This window comes from Ranitomeya imitator, chromosome 2 (assembly GCF_032444005.1).
Source record: "Ranitomeya imitator isolate aRanImi1 chromosome 2, aRanImi1.pri, whole genome shotgun sequence".
NCBI classification, from domain to species: Eukaryota; Metazoa; Chordata; class Amphibia; order Anura; family Dendrobatidae; genus Ranitomeya; species Ranitomeya imitator.
The window spans coordinates 632,975,625-633,000,716 of NC_091283.1; the positions used below are offsets into that span (position 1 = coordinate 632,975,625).

At 44.0% G+C, this 25,092-nt stretch overlaps 1 protein-coding gene across 3 annotated transcripts in view; it reads left to right on the forward strand.

Annotated features, from left to right (window-relative positions):
* Positions 1 to 25,092, forward strand: part of LOC138665287 (calcium-binding protein 2-like) — a 133,763-nt gene that overhangs the window by 47,115 nt on the left and 61,556 nt on the right. Inside the window, exon 2 of one of the 3 annotated variants that reach the window (XM_069752625.1) lies at positions 13,803 to 13,946. The exons of the other annotated variants lie outside the window; for them this stretch is intronic. Coding sequence (XP_069608726.1) covers positions 13,803 to 13,946 — 144 coding nt within the window. The remainder of the gene's footprint in view (positions 1 to 13,802; positions 13,947 to 25,092) is intronic. 3 annotated transcript variants of the gene reach the window in all.

Consider the following 25,092-nt stretch of genomic DNA (forward strand, 5'->3'; position numbering starts at 1 on the left):
AGTCATTTACATGATATAGTAGGAATACAACAAAGAAACTCCTTTTAGAATGTAAGATTTGTGAATAATTCTGTTTGGTACTGCTGAGGCTCAGTTCACACCATGTTTGGGGTCAACATGAGGATAACTGGAAATTCTGCAGATGTAAATTGCAGTTTTTGTGGCAGATTATCTGCAGATCTCCAGCAAAATACACAAGTCCAAAAGAAATAAAACTTAGATAAAACTAAAAGAAAATCTGTATACTTCCCTCCCCTGATAACACTAGTGTGATCTTTCGCTGGTCTCTATACACCTGGTGTCTAGCGGTGATGTCCTATGTCATCTGCAGCTAATTACAGGCTGCAGCAAGATATCATTGCTAGAGGCCAAGATAGAGTGGGGATTTTATGTCAGAACATGGACCATCAATATGGTGGGATTTGAACCTTCTAGGCGCAGCTGATTTCGAAACAATGGGGCAGGCCAGAGTCATGGTGAATCGGAAGTCTCTTTACAGAGCCACTGGCTTCTGTAACGGTTTCTTAATTAGGAATGAAGCAGTGGCTAGATGACAGAAAATCTGTGCAGAAGTCATTATTTGGAGGTCATATGGAAAAATCTTCTCCTCGGAACAGGCGATTTCCACCAACCAATACCAATCACAAAATAAAAAGGGAGAATCCATCTCCTGGATGGCTTCTCCCATATTCTCCTCTACACTTGTGTCCTGTAACACACTTTCATTCAGTAGTTTACAAAATTATTCACCCCCTTGTCATTTTTGGGTTTTTCTACCTTACAACATGGAATTTCACTGTTTTTTTCTAAGGTTTGCATCAGTTCATGTAATGAACATGCCTACAACTGTGAACATTTGGTTTTCTTTTTTTGTGAAGCAAACATCAAATAGGACAAAATAACTCAAAACTTCAGTGTGGAAAACTATTCACATCCCCTAAAGTCAGTATGTTGAAGAGCTTCCTTTTACGGCAAGCTGCAAGTCGCTTTGGATAAGTCTCCATGAGCTTTCCACATGTTGCCAATAGTATTTTTGCCTATTCATCAAAGCAAAACTGCTCCAGCTCCTTTAAATTAGATGGTTTCCTCTTGTCAACAGCCATCTTCAAGTCTGACTGCTGATTCTCGATTGCATTAAAGTCTGGACTTTGACTAGGACACTCCAAAACATTTACTCACTTCCCCTTAAAACATTCGATTGTTGCTTTAGCAGAATGCTTTGGGTCATTGTTTTGTTGGAAGGTGAACCTCCATCCCAGTCTCAAATCACTGACAGACTGAAACAGGTTTTGCTAAAGAATATTCCTGTATTTCGCACCATCCGTGTTCCCTCGACTCAAACCTTTTTCCCTGTCCCTGCTGCCAAAAATATCCCCACAGCATGATGCTGCCATCACCATTTCTCACTGTAGGGATGGTGTTCTTCAGGTGCTGAGCTGGATTGGTTAGGCACCAGACATAGCGTTTACCTTGGTGGTCAAAAAGTTCAATTTTGATCTCATCTGACCACAGCACCTTCCTCCATACAATTGGGGAGTCTCCAACATGTCTTTTGGCAAACTCAAAACGAGCTTTACAATTTTTGTGTGTAAGTAAAGGCTTTTTTTTCTACTCTCTTCCAAAATGGTCACGTCTATAGAGTGTATGGCTTATTGTAGTCGTATGGACAGATACTCCAGTTTCTGCTTGCAAACTCTGCGGCTCCTTCAGAGTTACCTTCAGTCTCTATGCTGCCTCTCTGATTAATGCCCTACTTACCCTGTCTGAGAGTTTTGGTGGGCGGCCCTCTCTTGGCAGTTTTGTTGCAGTACTATGTTCTTTGCATTTGATGCTAATGGATTTGATGGTCCCCCAGGGGATCATCAGAGATTGGGATATTTTTTTATAACACAACCCTGACTTGTACTTCTCAACAACTTTGTCCCTGACTAGTCTAGAGATCTCCTTGGTGTTGTTCGGTTAGCGGTGTCTCATGCTTAATGGTGTTGCAGCCGCTGTGGCCTTTCAGAAAAGATGTGTACAATATATGCTAACAGACCATGTGACTCTTAGATTGCATGCAGTGGACATCCTTTCAGTAACCATGTGACTTATGAAGGTAATTGCTTGCCCCAGAAATTTTTAGGGCTTCATCGCAAACGGGGTGAATACATATGCACATGCCAATTTTTAGTTATTCGATCCCATACATTTAACTTATGCCTATATTTTTCTAACTTCACTAACTTAGACTATTTAGTGCTGATGCATCAAACACAAATTGGATTTCAAAAATATTTAAACACAGGTTGTAATGTAACAAAATAGGTAAAAAGCCAAGGGGGTGAATACTTTCATAAGCCAGTGTAGTACATGCTTCACAGGAATAGGGGACATATGATATGCAGACACTCCTCCCCATCATGGTGCAGTAGAAACTATCCTTGTGCTATCCGGCCATTTCTCCAAATATACACTGCTCAAAAAAATAAAAGGAACACCCAAATAACACATCTTAGATATGAATGAATGAAATATTCTGATTGAATACTTTGTTCTGTACAAAGTTGAATGTTCTGACAACAAAATCACACAAAAATCATCAATGGAAATCAAATTTATTAACCAATGGAGGCCTGGATTTGGAACGATACTCAAAATCAAAGTGGAAAATCAAATTACAGGCTGATCCAACTTCAGCAGAAATGCCTCAAAATAAGGAAATGGTGCTCAGTAGTGTGTGTGGCCTCCACGTGCCTGTATGATTTCCATACAATGCATGGGCATGCTCAGGATTTTCTCCTGAGGGACCTCCTCCCAGACTTGGACTAAAGCATCCACCAACTCCTGGACAGTCTGTGGTGCAACATGACGTTGGTGGATGGTGCGATACATGATGTCCCAGATGTGTTCAATTGGATTCAGGTCTGGGAAATTGGCGAACCAGTCCATAGCATCAATGCCTTCATCTTGCAGGAACTGCTGACACACTCCTACCACATGAGGTCTGGCATTGTCCTGCATTAGGAGGAACCCAGGGCCAACTGCACCAGCATATGGTCTCACAAGGGGTCTGAGGATCTCATCTCGGTACCTAATGGCAGTCAGGCTACCTCTGGGAGCACATGGAGGGCTGTGTGGCCCTCCAAAGAAATGCCACCACACACCATTACTGGCCCACTGCCAAACCGGTCATGCTGAAGGATGTTGCAGACAAGAGAGTCGCTCTCCACTGCGTCTCCAGACTCTGTCACGTCTGTCACATTGCTCAGTGTGAGCCTGCTTTCATCTGTGAAGAGCAGAGGGCGCCAGAGGCGAATCTGCCAATCCTGGTGTTCTGTGGCAAATGCCAAGCGTCCTGCACGGTGTTGGGCTGGGCGCACAGCCCCCCTCTGTGGACGTCGGGCACACAGATCTTCCTCATGGAGTTGGTTTCTAACCGTTTGTGCAGACAAATGCACATTTGTTGCCTGCTGGAGGTCATTTTGCAGGACTCTGGCAGTGCTCCTCCTGTTCCTCCTTGCACAAAGGCTGAGGTAGCTTTCCTGCTGCTGGGTTGTTGCCTTCCTACAGCCCCCTCCATGTCTCCTGGTGTTCTGGCCTGTCTCCTGGTAGCGCCTCCAGCCTCTGGACACTACGCTGACAGATACAGCAAACCTTGCCACAGCTCGTATTGATGTGCCATCCTGGATGAGTTGCACTACCTGAGCCACACGTGTGGGTTGTAGAGTCCATCTCATGGTGCCACGAGTGTGAAAGCACAACCAACATTCAAAAGTGACCAAAACATCAGCCAGAAAGCATTGGTACTGAGATGTAGTCTGTAGTTCCCACCTGCAGAACCATTCCTTTATTGAGGGGGTCTTGATAATTGCCAATAATTTCCATCTGTTGTCTATTCAATTTGCACAGCAGCATGTGAAATTGACTCAATCGGTGTTGCTTCCTAAGTGGACGGTTTGATTTCACAGAAGTTTGATTTACTTGGAGTTATATTCAGTTGTTTAAGTGTTCCCTTTTTTTTGGAGCAGTGTATATTAAAAGGTGACCTATAATATTGGGGTCATGTGGTTAAATTCAGCATAATACATGTTTTATAACAGTATATATGTAACATAATTGTATTTACTAAAGAAACTTGTAAAACATTTCTATGCATAATACAGGGAGTCCTTAAAGTCTGGACACATAGTCAGTTACTATAATTTTAATGAATTTAATTTACCGTATATACTTGAGTATATGCCGAGATTTTCAGCCCATTTTTTTAGGCTAAAAGTGCCCCTCTCAGCTTATACTCCAGTCATTGTCCCAGAGGGGTCGGTGGGCGAGGGGGAGCGCCAGGAGTGGCGGCTGTCACATCATACTCACCTGCTCCCAGCGCGGTCTCTGCACTTTCCTGCTTCTCCGATGGTCTCCGGCGCCCACAGCTCTTCCTGTGTTCAGCGGTCACGTGGTACCATTCATTAAAGTAATGAATAAGGAGGGCGACTCCACTCCCATAGGCATGGAGAGCATATTCATTACTCTAATGAGCGGTACCATGTGACCACTGTACACAGGAACAAGCTGCCGGAGCCAGTGACCATCGGAGAAGCAGGGACCGTGCCAGGAGGGGGTGAGTATGACAGGGGAGTGTTGTGAATTCTGTGGATGAGTTCACTTCTGTGGTCACAAGTGGTATTGCAGTCTCTGGGCTTCCTCCCTCAGGTGTTTTGGTGAGCTCGTTGGCTGCCTTGCTATTTAGCTCCACCTGAGTCTGTCTTCCTTGCTCCTTGTCAATGTTCCAGTGTTGGATCTGAGCTACTGCATCTTTCCTTGGGCCTGCTGCTCTGCTAGTTAAGTGCTTCTAGTTTGTTTTCTGTTTTTTCTGTCCAGCTTGCTATTAACTTTTGCTGGAAGCTCTGAGAAGCAAAGGGGTGCACCGCCGTGCTGTTAGTTCGGCACGGTGGGTCTTTTTGCCCCTTTGCGTGGTTTTCGTTTTAGGGTTTTTTGTAGACTGCATAGTTCTCTTTGCTATCCTCGCTCTGTCTAGAATATCGGGCCTCACTTTGCTGAATCTATTTCATTCCTACGTTTGTCTTTTCATCTTGCTAACAGTCATTATATGTGGGGGGCTGCCTATTCCTTTGGGGTATTTCTCTGAGGTAAGTCAGGCTTGTATTTCTATCTTCAGGCTAGTCAGCTCCTCAGGCAGTGCCGAGTTGCATAGGTAGTTGTTAGGCGCAATCCACTGCTGCTTATAGTTGTGTGAGGATAGATTAGGTACTGCAGTCTACAGAGATTCCACGTCTCAGAGCTTGTCCTATTGTTTTTGGTTATTGCCAGATCTCTGTATGTGCGCTGATTACTGCACGCTGTGTTGCCTGATTGCCAGCCATAACAGTACAAGGAGCCACACCAATGATTCCCAATAGAGGGAAAAAAGAAATCCTGACATCATTTTTTTTTCTTAGCTCTGTCTTCAGTCTTTTTTTTTCCCCTAGACATTAGAGTGCTTCAGGACACAGCTGTGGACATGGATATTCAGGCTCTGTGCTCCTCAATGGATAATCTCGTTGTAAATGTACAAAAGATTCAAGATACTATTGATCAGAAATCGATGCTAGAACCAAGAATTCCGATTCCTGATTTGTTTTTTGGTGACAGAACTAAGTTCCTGAGCTTCAGAAATAATTGTAAGCTATTTTTGGCCTTGAAACCTCATTCTTCTGGTAATCCTACTCAACAGGTTTTGATTATTATTTCTTTTTTGCGCGGCGACCCACAGGACTGGGCGTTTTCTCTTGCGCCAGGAGACCCTGCATTGAGTAGTGTCGATGCGTTTTTCCTGGCGCTCGGATTGCTTTACGATGAGCCTAATTCAGTGGATCAGGCTGAGAAAAATCTGCTGGCTTTATGCCAGGGTCAGGATGATATAGAAGTATATTGTCAGAAATTTAGAAAGTGGTCAGTACTCACTCTGTGGAATGAATCTGCACTAGCGGCTTTGTTCAGAAAGGGTCTCTCTGAAGCTCTTAAGGATGTAATGGTGGGATTTCCTATGCCTGCTGGTTTGAATGAGTCCATGTCCTTGGCCATTCAGATCGGTCGTCGCTTGCGCGAGCGTAAATCTGTGCACCATCTGGCGGTATTGTCTGAGAGTAAACCTGAGCCTATGCAGTGCGACAGGACTATGACTAAAGTAGAACGGCAAGAACACAGACGTCTGAACAGACTGTGTTTCTATTGTGGTGATTCTACTCATGCTATTTCTAATTGTCCTAAACGCACTAGGCGGTTCGATAGCTCTGCCGTTATTGGTACTGTACAGTCCAAATTCCTTTTGTCCATTACCTTAATGTGCTCTTTGTCATCGTATTCTGTCATGGCGTTTGTGGATTCAGGCTCTGCCCTGAATCTGATGGATTTGGATTATGCTAAACGTTGTGGATTTTTCTTGGAGCCTTTGCGGTGTCCTATTCCGTTGAGAGGAATTGATGCTACACCTTTGGCCAAGAATAAGCCTCAGTACTGGGCCCAGCTGACCATGTGCATGGCTCCTGCACATCAGGAAGTTATTCGCTTTCTGGTACTGCATAATTTGCATGATGTGGTCGTGTTGGGGTTGCCATGGCTACAAACCCATAATCCAGTATTGGATTGGAACTCTATGTCGGTAACCAGCTGGGGTTGTCAGGGAGTACATGGTGATGTTCCATTTTTGTCTATTTCGTCATCCATTCCTTCTGACATCCCAGAGTTCTTGTCGGACTTTCAGGATGTATTTGAAGAGTCCAAGTCTGATGCCCTACCTCCGCATAGGAATTGTGATTGTGCTATCGATTTGATTCCTGGTAGTAAATTCCCTAAGGGTCGTTTATTTAATTTGTCCGTACCTGAACACACCGCTATGCGCAGTTATGTGAAGGAGTCCCTGGAGAAGGGACATATTCGCCCATCGTCGTCACCATTGGGAGCAGGGTTCTTTTTTGTAGCCAAGAAGGATGGTTCGCTAAGACCGTGTATTGATTACCGCCTTCTTAATAAGATCACTGTTAAGTTTCAGTATCCCTTGCCATTGATTTCTGACTTGTTTGCTCGGATTAAGGGGGCTAGTTGGTTCACCAAGATAGATCTTCGTGGTGCGTATAATCTGGTGAGAATCAGGCAAGGAGATGAATGGAAAACGGCATTTAATACGCCCGAGGGTCATTTTGAGTATCTGGTGATGCCGTTTGGACTTGCCAATGCTCCATCTGTTTTTCAGTCTTTTATGCATGACATTTTCCGTGAGTATCTGGATAAATTCTTGATTGTTTACTTGAATGACATTTTGATCTTCTCTGATGATTGGGAGTCTCATGTGAAGCAAGTCAGAATGGTTTTCCAGGTACTGCGTGCTAATTCCTTGTTCGTGAAGGGATCAAAGTGTCTCTTCGGTGTGCAGAAAGTTTCATTTTTGGGGTTCATCTTTTCCCCTTCTACTATCGAGATGGATCCGGTTAAGGTTCAGGCCATCCAGGATTGGACTCAGCCGACATCTCTAAAAAGTCTGCAGAAATTCCTGGGCTTTGCTAATTTTTATCGTCGCTTCATCTGTAATTTTTCTAGCATTGCCAGACCATTGACCGATTTGACCAAGAAGGGTGCTGATTTGGTTAATTGGTCTTCTGCTGCCGTGGAAGCTTTTCAGGAGTTGAAGCGTCGTTTCTGCTGTGCCCCTGTGTTGTGTCAACCTGATGTTTCTCTTGCGTTCCAGGTCGAGGTTGATGCTTCTGAGATTGGTGCAGGGGCGGTTTTGTCACAGAGAGGTTCTGGTTGCTCAGTGTTCAAACCATGTGCTTTCTTTTCCAGGAAATTTTCTGCTGCTGAGCGTAATTATGATGTGGGCAACCGAGAGTTGCTGGCCATGAAGTGGGCATTCGAGGAGTGGCGTCATTGGCTTGAGGGTGCTAAGCATCGCGTGGTGGTTTTGACTGATCATAAGAACCTTACTTATCTTGAGTCTGCCAAGCGCTTGAATCCTAGACAGGCCCGTTGGTCGTTATTTTTTGCTCGTTTTGATTTTGTGGTTTCATACCTTCCGGGCTCTAAAAGTGTGAAGGCGGATGCTCTGTCTAGGAGTTTTGTGCCCGACTCTCCGGGGTTATCTGAGCCGGCGAGTATCCTCAAGGAAGGAGTCATTGTGTCTGCCATCTCCCCTGATTTGCGGAGAGTGTTGCAGAAATTTCAGGCTAATAAACCTGATCGTTGTCCGGCCGAGAAACTGTTCGTCCCTGATAGGTGGACTAGTAAAGTTATCTCTGAACTTCATTGTTCGGTGCTGGCCGATCATCCAGGAATCTTTGGTACCAGGGAGTTGGTTGCTAGATCCTTCTGGTGGCCATCTCTGTCACGGGATGTGCGTGCTTTTGTGCAGTCCTGTGGAATTTGTGCTAGGGCTAAGCCCTGCTGTTCACGTGCCAGTGGGTTGCTTTTGCCCTTGCCGGTCCCGAAGAGGCCTTGGACACATATTTCGATGGATTTCATTTCTGACCTTCCCGTTTCTCAAAAAATGTCGGTCATTTGGGTGGTCTGTGATCGCTTTTCTAAAATGGTCCATCTGGTGCCCTTGGTTAAATTGCCTTCCTCCTCTGATTTGGTGCCTTTGTTCTTCCAGCATGTGGTTCGTTTACATGGCATTCCTGAGAATATTGTTTCTGACAGAGGTTCCCAGTTTGTCTCGAGGTTCTGGCGAGCCTTTTGTGGTAGGATGGGCATTGACCTATCTTTCTCCTCGGCCTTCCATCCTCAGACTAATGGCCAGACCGAACGAACCAATCAGACCTTGGAAACATATCTGAGATGTTTTGTTTCCGCTGACCAGGATGATTGGGTGTCATTTTTGCCGTTGGCTGAGTTCGCCCTTAATAATCGGGCCAGCTCGGCTACCTTGGTCTCTCCATTTTTCTGCAATTCTGGGTTCCATCCTCGTTTCTCTTCAGGACAGGTTGAGTCTTCGGACTGTCCTGGTGTGGATTCTGTGGTGGACAGGTTGCAGCAGATCTGGACTCAGGTGGTGGACAATTTGACCTTGTCCCAGGAGAAGGCTCAGCTTTTCGCTAATCGCAGACGCCGTGTGGGACCCCGACTTCGTGTTGGGGATCTGGTTTGGTTATCTTCTCGTCATATTCCTATGAAGGTTTCCTCTCCTAAATTTAAACCTCGTTTTATTGGTCCGTATAGGATTTCTGAGATTCTCAATCCGGTGTCTTTTCGTCTGACCCTCCCAGACTCCTTTTCCATACATAATGTATTCCATAGGTCGTTGTTGAGGAGATACGTGGCACCTATGGTTCCATCTGTGGAGCCTCCTGCCCCTGTTTTGGTGGAGGGGGAATTGGAGTATATTGTGGAGAAGATTTTGGATTCTCGTGTCTCTAGACGGAAACTCCAGTATCTGGTCAAATGGAAGGGTTATGCTCAGGAAGATAATTCCTGGGTCTTTGCCTCTGATGTCCATGCCCCAGATCTTGTTCATGCCTTTCATGTGGCTCATCCTGGTCGGCCTGGGGGTTCTGGTGAGGGTTCGGTGACCCCTCCTCAAGGGGGGGGGTACTGTTGTGAATTCTGTGGATGAGTTCACTTCTGTGGTCACAAGTGGTATTGCAGTCTCTGGGCTTCCTCCCTCAGGTGTTTTGGTGAGCTCGTTGGCTGCCTTGCTATTTAGCTCCACCTGAGTCTGTCTTCCTTGCTCCTTGTCAATGTTCCAGTGTTGGATCTGAGCTACTGCATCTTTCCTTGGGCCTGCTGCTCTGCTAATTAAGTGCTTCTAGTTTGTTTTCTGTTTTTTCTGTCCAGCTTGCTATTAACTTTTGCTGGAAGCTCTGAGAAGCAAAGGGGTGCACCGCCGTGCTGTTAGTTCGGCACGGTGGGTCTTTTTGCCCCTTTGCGTGGTTTTCGTTTTAGGGTTTTTTGTAGACTGCATAGTTCTCTTTGCTATCCTCGCTCTGTCTAGAATATCGGGCCTCACTTTGCTGAATCTATTTCATTCCTACGTTTGTCTTTTCATCTTGCTAACAGTCATTATATGTGGGGGGCTGCCTATTCCTTTGGGGTATTTCTCTGAGGTAAGTCAGGCTTGTATTTCTATCTTCAGGCTAGTCAGCTCCTCAGGCAGTGCCGAGTTGCATAGGTAGTTGTTAGGCGCAATCCACTGCTGCTTATAGTTGTGTGAGGATAGATTAGGTACTGCAGTCTACAGAGATTCCACGTCTCAGAGCTTGTCCTATTGTTTTTGGTTATTGCCAGATCTCTGTATGTGCGCTGATTACTGCACGCTGTGTTGCCTGATTGCCAGCCATAACAGGGGAGGGTGAGCCATGCAATATTCACCTGTCCCCGTTCCACCACTGGGCTCTGTCTTCTGCGTCCTCTGGCTGTGACGTTCAGGTCAGAGGGCGCGATGATGTGTTTAGTGTGCTCCCCCTGCCTGAACAGTCACTGCAGAGACCCGGAAGACACAGCAGCGCATGGGGGTGGAACAGGGACAGGTGACTATCGCAAATGCCGGTGTCCTGAGCCAGCGGCGACTCCTGCACCTGGCCCCCATAGCGCGCAGGTGTCCCCGCCTGCTCCCAGCGACGAGAGGTGAGTATGTAATTTTTTTTTTAATCGCAGCAGCAGTATATGGGGCATATTATTCTATGGAGCATCTTATGGGGCCATCAACATTTGTGCAGCATTATATGGGGCATAATATTCTATGGAGCATCTTATGGGGCCATCATTTACCTTTTATGCAGCATTATATGGGGCATATTTTAATAAGGAGCATCTTATGGGGCCCATCATGAACTGTATGGAGCATTATATGGGGCATATTTTAATATGGAGCATCTTATGGGGCCCATCATGAACTGTATGGGGCATTATATGGGGCTCTTGATTCAATGGATATTCAAAAACACTTAACCTACTGATGTCTCAATCAATGTTACTTTTATTGGTGTCTATTTTTATTTTTGAAATTTACCAGTAGCTGCTGCATTTTCCACCCTAGGCTTATACTCGAGTCAATAAGTTTTCCCATTTTTTGTGGCAAAATTAGGGGGTCTCGGCTTATACTCGGGTCGGCATATATTCGAGTATATATGGTCATTAACTATAATAGGATTTTGCAAAGAGCATCAACTTTTGCATCACAAATTATGGAAATCATATTGAAAACTGTATTTAATATTCCAATTGAATACAATTTTGTTAATAAATTTCATTTCTTGAAAATTACTATTTTTGCTTATGTGTCCAGACTTTAAGGACACCCTGTTTAGTGGACACCAGAACAATTTAGGTGGCCCAATTACAAATGCACGCTCAAAAGTCTTCCACTAACCTTTCTAGAGGTTTTTGAATTCCATCCTAGGCATGCCAACACTGAAACTAAATCACGATTAAAATAAAAATGAATAAAAACATAAAACAATCAACAGCAGCAGCATCACATTACAATTTCTTAAAGAAAAGTACTGCCAGCATCACACTATGCACAAATGTTTTTCTGTGGTAACATTTGGAACATGGGGTGTGCATTCCTTGAAGGGCTAGAAAGCCGCATCTTCAAATTATGCTGATGATAGGTTTGCAGCATATGGTCATTCCTTGGAGTTGCTGTTGGATGCTAGATATATAATCATCCCTCCACTAATAGAGTTAGCAGAGTAAGTTTTTTCGATCACTTCAAGGTTACTGTTATTGCTTCTTTCTTCTACACCATTAGTAACCTTTATCCTGCTAGTGAAGACATGGCTGATTTTGCTGCAGCCTCCACGTCTCAAGGCTAGGAAAACACCACCAGCACCACTCCATCACATGTGCTGATGAGGTGTCCTACAGACCAAAAGGTTGGTTTTGCCCCTCAAAACTCTTCCCAGTTTCCTGACTTAGCTACCTTTGCAGATTTTATGATGGCATCAAACCATCATACATAAGATCCTACATCCATAACATAATGAATCTTTTGACTATCCAGAAGGATGTTTCTCAATCCAGCCTCCTTACTAACTCTCACCAAGAGTCAGTGGAATTGGGCAAAGCATTATGTAGTCCCTGACGAGACTGATGCCTTTTTCGATTTTAAAGATGAACACAATCAATGCCTTCTTTGAAGCAACTCAACCCTACTCCACATCGATCGATTTCTAATACTTTCTCCCCCCCTTTTCTGTGTTACTGCACAGATGCAACGTTGGCTGTTTGGCTGATGTTTTGGTCAATGCCAGCTGTAGCTATTACATAAGCCTTCAAATTTCTGGCTTGTTACCCCAAAACACTTGCTAACACTCCTGCTATAGTAACACATATCTTACTTATTGACAAGCATTTCAACTCCATACCAGGCCCATCCTACAAACTATGCCAAGTGAAAGAACATGGACGGGCACTAATAATATTATGTTGCATTTGTGTGAGCCAGCTGAGTTCAAAGTGTAACAGGGTGCAGGGTGATATATTTCAAGTGTTGAAGTTTATTCCGCCATCATGTAATAATGTTTCAACCTGTTATAGGTCACATAGTGTGGCTCGCACACATGCACCAATCACCACTAAAACCAAACCCACTCATTTAAAATAAAATATATACAAAAAACATCAATGCAGGGCATATAGCCCCTCACAGCAATACACATCAACAATATACATGGAAAATAATCCCCATATCCAGTGTTTTATCCAGTATTAAGTAAATCCGCCAATCCATAATTAGCAACCCGGTAGTCATAGTTACCCAGATCCAATCCCCTGTAGGTGGATCATGAATATTTGTCAGGCAGCATGGGGGAGCCAATAGCCAATAGTAGATTGCCATCAAAAGGGCGCCAAAAACTTCCACCAGGCATGTATCCACTCAGCCAATAGTGTACAGGCATCACGTTGTCAGGGAAACACTAACCCTCTCATCGCTAGATCCCGTCTCCTCAGGCCCACGTGTCCACCCAGCACACACCCACAGTCACTCAGCGCCACACGAGTGCGGTCCCATGACTAAGTCACGTGACTCCACTCCCAATGGCACAGCCAGAACACATCGTAGGATGTTACCAGAGCTGCGATCATGTGATCAGAGAAGAGGCATGACCACCGAGGTGTCCGGACCAACCCATCCAGGTCCTAGTGCAGTCAATATATATATATGTATTGTGTTATAACTGATGGCAACCCACTCACTATATAAAAGGGATTTGTACACAAAACATGGAACGAGAAAAGTTAAGGGGAGGAGCCAGAATATAGACATAGGAACAATCATCAAATTTGCATTTGTAACTTTTTCCTGCAGCAAATTCACTATATGTAAACATACCCTAAGTCAGTAGGGTCTGTCCTGATTTATTAAAATTAATTTGCAACTAATTAATCATATCTTTCATGTCCTGAAGCAAATACATGGTGTGAGCCCTTGAGGTCAGATTTTCACATTTTGGAAATACCCAGTACCAATTGTAAAACCATACATTGTGTTTATAGCTTTAGAGTTGTAGAGAATAGATTAAAGGGAACCTGACAGCTGATACATGCTGCCCGATCCGTGGGCAGAATGTATGAGGCACCGGCTGTATGATATCAGCCAGGTATGTTTAACTCTGAAACGCTGCGGCATTTATAGCTGCGCTGTAAATTATTTGGACAAGAGGGTCACCGATGGCTTCTCCCCGCCCACTGCCCTGGATTAACAGGTCGAGACTTGTCAGCCATGGGCAGCGGGCAGGGAGGATCAGGCAGCATGTGTCAGCTGTCAGGTTCTCTTTAAGGTGCTTCGAGTAGGTGATTTAGTGAATGTCATTTGCTTTCTCTCCCATCAGGATGGGAAACTTCCTTCTCCCTGTGAGATGGGTTCAGGGATTGTCGACAGCTGGCAACGGCCCCTGCAGAGCTTTGCGGCACTGCAGAGCCTCGCTGGAACAGCCTGCATCTTTCTGCGGCACAGCATCGCCATCACCCAGATCGTATGTATGAATAAGGGGTAGAGTTGTGTTTCTTTCGCAAATCGAGATAGAAATTCCCATCCTTCCGACATAGGATTTAATGATACAATGATGTCTTCCTAGGGGGCCTCAGTGAATGTGGATTTATGCAGCTAGTATTGGACTCAAGCCGTAATAATATGTATGCAGGGACCACCACTGTAACTGCGTGATGAGAGAAGTGTCTACAGAAGATGTAAAATTAAAGGCCACTCCATAAGGCACAATCGTTGAATAAGGTTTAGGTAGCAGTCAGGCATAAACAGGTGTGAAGGGGTGTTTGACTGTTATATACAGTTGTGCTCAAAGGTTTACATACCCTGGCAGAATTTCTTAGCACAACTGTAGATGACCTATCCTAATAACTATCAGATTGTGGGGAGCCGACACAAGGAACCCCCACCGATCACCTACTCTGCCTGTATGGTAGGTGCGCTATTCAACACTTTACAAAATAAAGGCCTAAATTGTCTTCATGGACTAAGACATTGGTAAATCTTCAAATTTAGCAAATAAGGAATCAGTATCTTCACCTTTGTCTCCATAAGACATCTGCAAAGTCATGAAGAAATATAATACAAAGAAGGGGTTCTGGTACATGGGGTTCCTCAATGAGTAACGATGACCAAATCTGAAGATGTTCCAAATCTACCCACCCTGTTTTCTATAACTGTGACAGATACCCAATTCCATACAGTTTTCTCCGGTTTAACCATTATTTTATGAACCAACTTCCTAAGTGCAACAGTATCAAATGATTTAGTAAAATCAGAATTTATAACATACATTGACTTTCCATGGTTCAGGCTAGAAGATATTTATTCATAGAAGGATATCAGATTAGTTCGACAGGACCGATCAATTGTTTGTCTTCAGTCAGGATTTGGCCCAAAAGATGATATCCGGAATGCCAGGCCAAATTGCAGAAGTCTTGAAAAATCAGGGACAGCACTGTTAATATTGAGTCTTTGTATAAGCTTGATGTATATGTCAATAGAAGTATAAAAACATATGAAATTCTTATAAATGTACTTCTGTAACTATAGAAACATTTGACTAAACTATCTAAAGACACTGAAACATCAAACTTTGTGAAAAACAAAGTTTGTATCAGTCTCACAACTTATGGCCACAAGTGTGCGGGTGTTGTATGACGCAATAATTTAGGATCACTATTGTGCTATTCTGAGATGCGCATATCTGCCAATCCCTATAGTTTTATTATGAATGTGTTTCCTGACCTGACCTTCAAATGTCTACTTACTCTGCCTATATACATACAGTTAAGTCCATATATATTTGGACAGAGACAACATTTTTCTAATTTTGGTTACAGACATTACCACAGTGAATTTTAAACAAAACAATTCAGATGCAGTTGAAGATCAGATTTTCAGCTTTCATTTGAGGGTATCCACATTAAAATTGGATGAAGGGTTTAGAAGTTTCAGCTCCTTAACATGTGCTACCCTGTTTTTAAAGGGACCAAAAGTAATTGGACAATTGACTTTTAATTTTTATGCCCTTAAGCATAAGAGTTATATTGCACAAAATACTTAATAAATAACATTAGCCAAATGTCTATTTTACATCATTATCATTTTTTTAACATAATTTTTTTTAGTTAGAAAGGTTAAAAGTTTATCAGGAATTTCAAATTTTTCCAACAAAATTTACAAAACCATTTCTTTAGGGACCACATCCATTTTGAAGTAATTTTGAGTTGCCTATCTGACAGTTAATACCCATAAATGACACCATTTTAAAAACTGCACCTCTGAAAGTACTCAAAAAATATGTTCAAGTTTATTAACCCTATTAATGCTTCACAGTAATTAAAGCAATGTGGAAGGAAAAATGAAAATATTACATTTTGCCACAAAAATGTTGCTTTAGCCTCATATTTTTTAATTTCACAAGGGAAGGAGGATAAAATGACACCAAAATTTGTTATGCAATTTCTCCTGAGTACATTGATACCCCAGTAAAAAACTACTGTTTGGGCACACAGTAGGGCTCCTAAGGGAAAGGGCACCAATTGACTTTTGAAGAGTATAATTGGCTGGAACAGACAGACATGTAACGTTTGCAGAGCCCCTGATGTGTCTAAACCGTTAAAACCCCAACAAATGACCCCATTGTGGAAACTAAATGCATCAAGGAATTTGTCTAGAGGTGTGGTTAGCACCTTGTTCCCACAGGTGCTTCACAGAATAGGATAACATTTAGCCATGAAAATGAAAAAGACCTTTTTCCCACAAAAATGTTGCTTTAGCCCCAAATTTTCCATTTTCACAAGGATAACAGACAATGGACAGTACAATTTGTTGTACAATTTCTCCTAAGTACACCGATACCCCATATGTGGTGGAAAACTACTGTTTGGGCGCAGGGCTTGGAAGCTTAAACAATGGAAACCTCCAACAAGTGACCCCATTTTGAAAAACTACACCCCTCAAGGAATTTATTGAGAGGTTTGGTGAGCACCTTAAACCCACAGGTACATCACAAAAATTTTATAACGTTGAGCTGTGTAAATAAAAATAGTCATTTTTTCCACAAAATGTTGCTTTAGCCCCAAATTTTTCATTTTTACAAGGAAAATGAATGGTAAACTTTGTTGCACAATTTCTTCTGTGTAAGCCGATACCCCATATGAGGTCAAAAACTACTACTCAGAAGGGAAGGAGCACCATATTATACTGCAGATTTTGCTGTTATGGTGTGTGGGTGCCATGTCACATTGGCAGAGCCCCTGTGGTGCCAGAACAGCAGAACCCTCCCAAAAGTGACCTCATTTTGAAAACTACACTCATAAATGAATTTATCTTAGGGTGCAGTGATGATATTGACACCACAGGAGTGTCACAGAACCTTATACCATAGGGTGCTGAAGAAAAAATAATTCCATTATCTCCACATAAATTTTGCTTTAGCTACAAATTTTAGCTTTTTACACTAGGAAATCGGTAAAAATTATAGCAAAATATGATGTGCAATTTCTGCTGAACGTGGAAATACGCTTAGCCATACTGCAAGACTTGGGAGGAACGGAGGCGTTCCTCATGCGGTATAAGTGATTAGACAACTTTTTTCTTCGGATTGGTGCGATTACAGTAATACCATATTTATGTCATGTTTTAATTTTTTTCTGCTTTTACACAATAAAAACTATTTTATCAAAAATAATTGTTTTTGCATAGCTATCTTCCAAAAGCTATAGTTTTGTTATTTATCTGATGATGGAGCTCTTTGGTAGCTGTTTATTTTTTGCGGGACAAGATAATATTTTCAGCTGTACCATTTTTATTTGATTTTTTTATTGTGTTTTATTCCACTTTTTGTTCGGCAATTCGATGAAAAAGCATTGTTTTTATTTTTATGGGGTTCACTGAAGGAGTTAACTATTGTGACAGTTTTATAGATGGTGGCGTTCTGGATGCGGCGATGCCAAATACAGTATATCACAAAAGTGAGTGCACCCCTCACATTTTTGTAAATATTTTATTACATTTTTTCATGGGACAAAAATGAAGATCTGACACTTTGATACAATGTAAAGGAGTCAGTGTACAGCTTTTATAAGACTGTAAATTTGGTGTGCCCTCTGAATAACTCAACACAGTCAATATTGTCTGAACCGATGGCAATAAAAGTGAGTACACCCCTAAGTGAAGATTGACAAATTGTGCCCAAAGTATCAATATTTTGTGTGGTCACCATTATTTTCAGGCACTGCCTTAACTCTCTTGGACATGGAATCCTCTTCCACTCCTCCATGAAGACATTATGGAGCTGGTGGTCTCTAAAGACCTCCCACTCTTCCATCTTCCATTTGAGTATGCCACACAGATGCCCAATGGGGTTTAGGTCTGGAGTCATGCTTGACAAGTCCAGCACCTTCACCCTCTGTTTCTTTAGCAAATAAGTCACCTTGGAGGTGTGTTTTGGGTTGTTATCATGTTGAAATATTGCCCTGTGGCACAGTTTTTGAAGGCAGGGGATCTGCTTCAGTATGTCACAGTACATGTTGCCACTTATGGTTCCCTCAATGAATTGTAGCTCTGCACAGTACTCATGCAGCTCCAAACTACAACACTCCCATCACCATGCTTCACTGTAGGCAAGGCACGCTTGTCTTTGTGCTCCTTGCCTGGCCATCTGAACCAAATAGGTTTATATTGGTCTCCTCAGACCACAGGAAATAGTTCTAGTAATCCAAGTCCTTAGTTTGCTTGTCTTCAACAAACTGTTTGCAGGCTTTCTTGTTTAGAAGAGGCTTTCTTCTGGGACGATAGCCATACAGACCAATTTGATGCAGTGTTCAGTGTATGGTCTGAGCACTGACAGCCTGACCCCTCACCCCTTTAACCTCTGCAACAATGCTGGCAGCACTCAGATGTCTATTTTGAAAAGACAACCTCTGCATATGACACTGAGCATGTGCACTCAACTTCTTTGGTCAACTATGGCGAGGCCTGTTTTGAGTAAAACCTATCTTGTTAAATTACTGTATTGTCTTGGCCAGGGCCAGACTGGGACTAAAATTCAGCCCTGGCATTTGAAGTTACACAGGCCCACTTGTCACATGGTGACTGTATAATATCTTTGTACACTTGTAGGCAAAGTGGGGCCCTACGCCTAGGCAAAGATTAAAATGGGGCCCCAAATGCTAACATATTGCACATCACATAAAAGCATTTCGGTTGTATTTACATGCGCTGAGTTCAGGTCGCTAAATGAGTTTGATTGACAATACTGAAGTTGTTCAACACTTGTTTCCCGGCCTCTTTCCACCAGCTGAGGAATAATGATGGGACAGAACAATCACTAATAGATCACTAACAGATCACCATACAGTATCATGTTATCAGCAGCACATCTACAGTTTACACCGGCGATGTGCTGCTGAGAATAATGATTTTTGATTTTTGCTCCAGCAAAAACAATCTGAATATGCATTTTACTTGTTTAGTAAAATACACCCCATAGTCCTCCATATATTATAATGTGCACCACAGTCCTCCATATAGTATAATACACTCCCTATAGTCCTCCATATATTAAAATACACTGCTCAGTCCTCCATATAGCATAATACACTCCTCATAGTCCTCCAGATAGCATAATACACTCCTCATAGTGCTCCATATAGTATAATGCACCGCCATAGTCATCCATGTAGTACAATTCACTTCCCATAGTATAATGGACCCCATAGTTCTTCATCTAGTATAACGTATTCCCCATAATCCTTGATACAGTATAATGCAGCCCACATATAGTATAATGATGCCACCCCAGAGTATAATGCAGCCAACTCAGAGTATAATGCAGCCACCCCAGAGTATAATGCAGCCACCCCATAGAATATAATACAGCCCACCTCCCCATAATATATAATGTAGCCCCCATAGAATATAATGCAGCCCCCATAGTATAACACAGCCTCCACCATAGAATATAATATACCCCCACAATAGTATATAACAGCCACACACAGTATATAACACGGCCTCCCCCATAGAATATAATATACCCCCATAGTATATGGCACAACCCACATAGCAGATAACACAGCCCATATAGCAGTATACAGCACAGCCCATGTAGCAGTATACAGCACAGCCCACATAGTAGTATACAGCACAGCCCACATAGTAGTATACAGCAGAGCCCACATAGTAGTGTATAGCACTGCCCACATAGTAGTATACAGCAGAGCCCACATAGTAGTGTATAGCACAGCCCACATAGTAGTTTATAGCACAGCCCACATAGTAGTATATCGCACAGCCCACATAGTAGTATATAGCACTGCCCACATAGTTGTATACAGCACTGCCCATGTAGTAATATACAGCACTGCCCTCGTAGTAGTATACAGCAGAGCCCACACAGTAGTATATCGCACAGCCCACATAGTAGTATACAGCAGAGCCCACACAGTAGTATATAGCACAGCCCAAATAGTAGTATACAGCCCAGCCCAAACAGTAGTATACAGCACAGCCCACATAGTAGTATACAGCACTGCCCACATACAGTAGTAGCATACAGCAGAGCCCACATAGTAGTGTATAGCACAGCCCACATAGTAGTGTATAGCACAGCCCACATAGTTGTATACAGCAGATCCCACATAGTAGTGTACAGCACAGTCCACATAGTAGTGTACAGCACAGTCCACATAGTAGTATACAGCACAGCCCACATAGTAGTATACAGCACAGCCCACATAGTAGTATATAGCAGAGCCCACATAGTAGTATACAGCACAGCCCACATAGTAGTATATAGCAGAGCCCACACAGTAGTATACAGCAGAGCCCACATAGTAGTATACAGCACTGCCCACATAGTAGTATATAGCAGAGCCCACATAGTCGTATACAGCAGAGCCCACATCTCTCCTCCCCCCCAGAATGGCCCCACAGTCCAGTAAAAAAACACTCCTCACCTCCCCTCGTGCCTGCGGTGTTCCCTGATCCTGTCTCGGCGGCTGCCGCTGCACTGCCTGGACACAGTGAGTGCGCATGCACCCGCAGTGTCAGAGGCAGAGCGGGGAATGATGGGAGAGGGAGCATCTGGTGACGCTCTCTCCTCCATCACTGCATTTAACTGTACTGGCGTCATAGACGCCGGTATAGTTGAATGCGGCAGCGGCGGCACTGGGGGGGAAAGGGTGAGTTGGCATGCAGCGGCCCACCACTACTGGCACCGGCCCTTCTGGCATTTGCCAGAACTGCCCGATGGCCAGTCCGGCCCTGGTCTTGGCCACCATGCTGCAGCTCAGTTTCAGGGTGTTGGCAATCGTCTTATAGAATAGGCCATCTTTATCTAGAGAAACAATTCTTTTTTTCACATCCTCAGAGAATTCTTGGCCATGAGGAGCCATGTTGAACTTCCAGTGACCAGTATGAGCAGGGCTGCCACTAGGAATTTCGGGGCCCCATACTGGCAAAATTTTGGGACCCCCTTGAGATTCCGCACAGGCTCCACCCCTCGAACTGTCCACAGCCCCACCGCTCTCTCTTAGAAAAACTCCACTTCTCACCAATCACACATTAACAGTTCCCATCACCAGATCACACATATAGCCTGCAGCTTTTGCTTTGGCCAATATTTTTTAAGCCACCACCACCATGACAAGGTAGACTTGTTTGGACGAACATTACTCTACTCTATCCTATTAATCATTTGTTAAAATATCCAATACAATTTTGGTATATTTTTATTTGTTTTTCAATTTTTAAAATGACCAGTACCATCACGTACAAGGGACAAATACCACCGCACCATGACCAGACACCATATTACCACCACATAGTGACCTATACTACCACATACATGGAGCAAATACCGCCACACCATGTCCAGACCACATATTACCACCACATTGTGACCAAATAATAGCACATACAAGGAACAAATACCACCTCACCATGACCAGACCACACATTACCACCACACAGTGACCAAATAACCGTACATACAAGAAATAAATACCACCACACCATGGCCGGACAACATATTACCACCACATAGTAACTGAATACTACAATACTGGTCATTAATTAAAAAAAACAATACTAATATCACCATAAGTGACATTATACACAGGAGATCTGTACTTAGTATGCAGTGTCTGTGTACAGGTAATACAGTGATCACCAATGCCAATATACACAGGAGCTCTCTATATAGTGTACTGTGTACAGGTAATACAGTGATCACTAATGACATTATACATGCGAGGGCTGTATATATTGTACAGGTTATACAGTGATCAATGACATTATAAACAGGAGCTCTGTATATAGTATCAGTGTAAAGGTAATACAGTGATCACTGGTGACATTGTACACAGGACCGCTGTATAGAGTATACAGTGTATAGTGTCAGTGTACAGGTAACACACTGACTCACCATTGACATCTCTAAGTGAAGTCCTTCATCTTTGCTTTTCATCTTCATCCAGCACAAACCGCCATCACTTCCTCTAGCCAGGGCTCTACTCTGCAGGAAATTACACAGTTATCTAGAGCCCCTCTTGCAGAACACATTACTTAATTTTTTCCTAACTTCTACACTACACCAGATGAAGAAAAAAAAGGCACAGTAACAGGACCCCCCCCCCCCCATTTAAAACAGTATTCTCAAATAAAATAAGTACATAACTGCAGTAATAATATTTACTCATAGAAGCATATCAGATTAGTTTGACAGGACCGATCAATTGCTTGTCTTCAGTCAGGATTTGGCCCAAAAGATGATATCCAGAATGCCAGGCGAAATTGCAGAAGTCTTGAAAAATCAGGGACAGCAATGTTAATATTGAGTCTTTGTATAAGCTTGATGTATATGTCAATAGAAGTGTAAAAACATATGAAATTCTTACAAATGTACTTTAGTAACTATAGAAACATCTGACTAAACCATATGTTCTCCCATCCTGGCCCCATATGTTCTCCCATCCTGCCCTCATCAGTATCCATTCTGCCCCATGTGATGTCCCGTGATCCTGCCCCATGACCCTGCTCTATCTGTCCCATGATCCTGCCCTATCTGTCTCCATTGTATCCATTCTGCCCCATGTCTCCATCTTGCCCCATGATCCTGCACCATGTGTCTCCATACTGCCCCATGATCTTGCTCTATCTGTCTCCATGCTGCCCCATGATCCTGTTCCATCTGTTTCCATCCTGCCCCATGATCCTGCCCCATCTGGCTCCATCCTGCCCCATGATCCTGCCCCGTGTCTCCATTCTGCCCCATGATTCTGCCCCATCTGTCTCCATCCTGCCCCATGATCCTACCCCCTGTGTCTCTATCATGCCCCCTTTGCCTCCATCCTGCTCCCTGTCTCTATCCTGCCCCCTGTGTCTCCATTCTTGCCCGTGTCAACATTCTTGCTCCATGTGTCTCCATTCCTGCCCCCTGTGTCTCCATTCCTGCCCCGTTTCCATTCTTTCCCGTGTCTCCATTCCTGCCCTCTGTGTTTCCATTCTTCCCCGTGTCTCCATTCTTGCCCCCTGTGTCTCCATTCCTGCCCCCTGTGTCTCCATCAGTAGCGTAGCTACTGGGGAGCAAAGGGGGCCTCGCCCCAGGCCTCGTGCTCTGAGGGGGCCCACCCGGAGCTATGCTACTGTATCTGTATCGGCGTATGCAGCATGCCGATACAGTTACATTCTGCGGCAGAGCAGGGAGAATCAATCTCCCTGCAATGCCGCCCAGCCAGTATGGGGCCCCGGAGCAGGCGGGGAGGACCCGGTGCCAGCAGTGGGCCCCCCCCCCCCCCACCCATCATCGCAGGTTCAGCTGTATCGGCTAGATGCCAATACAGCTGACCACATTGATGAGAGTGAGTGTTACGCTCCCTCTCCCATCATCCTCCTCTCAGCGTCTGCCTTCACAGACGTCACTGACAGGGGTTGCGATGACGCCACTACCCAGCGCCTGTGGTCCGGAGGTGTGCGGGCGCTCAGAGCAGCATAGGAACAAGGAAGAAGAGAGGTATCTATTTATTTTTTATGAGGGCTGCCTGTTACTACAGAGTATGCCTATGGGGGGATTCCTTATACTACAGAGTCTGCCTATGGGGGGCTTCCTTATACTACAGAGTTTGGCTATGGAGGCTTCCTTATACTACAGAGTCTGCCTATGAGGGGACTCCTTATACTACAGAGTCTGCCTATGGGGGGCTGCCTTATACTACAGAGTCTGCCTATGGGGCTGCCTTATGCTATAGATTCTGCCTATGGGGGCTGCCTTATGCTATAGAGTCTGCCTATGGGGGCTGCCTTATGCTATATAGTATGCCTATGGGGACTGCCTTATGCTATAGAGTCTGCCTATGGGGGTGCATTATACAGTATCGAGTAGGTCTATGGTGGGAGTGCATTTTACTATATGGAGGCCTATTGGGAGTGCATTATACTATATTGAGGTCTATTTGGTGCATTATACTATATGGAGGCTATCTAGGGGGCCATTATACAGTGTGGAGATTACAATGAGGGAGTCATTATACAGTGTTGAAGCCATCAAACATTTTGGGGGCTTCTAAGGGGTCAGTATACTGTGTGGGTGGTACTATACAGTGCTGGGGCATTATACTGTGTATAAGAGAGCATCATACTGTGTATAAGGGAGCTGTACGGGGGGGAGACTCGGGACATTATTAAATGTAAAGTGGGCACTTATAATATTATAGGGGAACTCAGGTTACTGTGACTATCAAAGGGGCACACAGAGGGTAATATTACTTTCTAGGGGCAAAATATGGGCACTGTTTTCTAGGGCACTTGCACCCAGTATTACTATATTCTAGAGGGGTGCTTTAGAATTTAGAAGGCACAGAGAACCACATAGTAGGTGCAGTAATAGGGTCACATATGGCAGCAGCGGCTCAGTGTTGGGATATCAGCAGGATGAGGAGTTTGTGCAGGTTGGGAATAGATGGTGATGGGGCTGGAATATGAGAAATGAAACGTGTCTTTGATGCATTCTCTGCAGCCGAGTCGTGGCTGGAAGAAGTTGTAATGCCGATCTGGGCCAGATGGAAAAGATGGGAAAAGGGAACGATTCCATCAGAAAGAATGTCAGCGGTAAGACATTATCTGTAACTGTGCTGTGATCTCTTATATGTTCTGTAGGATTGGTATCTACCACTGACCATATGGCGGTAATATCCATGTTGGTCTTTATATAGAGGTTATTTTCAGTAACAGCGCAGTCATCTGCTGAGGTCCTCCTCCACTATTAGGGTGTGTCACTGATTGTAATCAAGGTTACCTGATTAGGGGCCCACTGAGAAGTTTCGCCCCCACTGAACCGAAACCCTAGCTACGCCTCTCTATTCTTGCCCCTGTGTCTCCATTCTTGCCCCGTGTGTCTCCATTATTCCCCCTGTCTCCATTCTTCCCCCTGTGTCTCCATTCTTCCTCCTGTGTCTCCATTCTTGCCCCGTGTCTCCATTCTTGCCCGTGTCTCCATTCTTGCTCGTGTCTCCATTCTTGCCCGTGTCTCTATTCTTGCCCCGTGTCTTCATTCTTGCCCCCGTGTCTCTGTTCTTGCCCCCTGGGTCTCCATTCTTGCCCCCTGTGTCTCCCATCCTGCCCCGTGT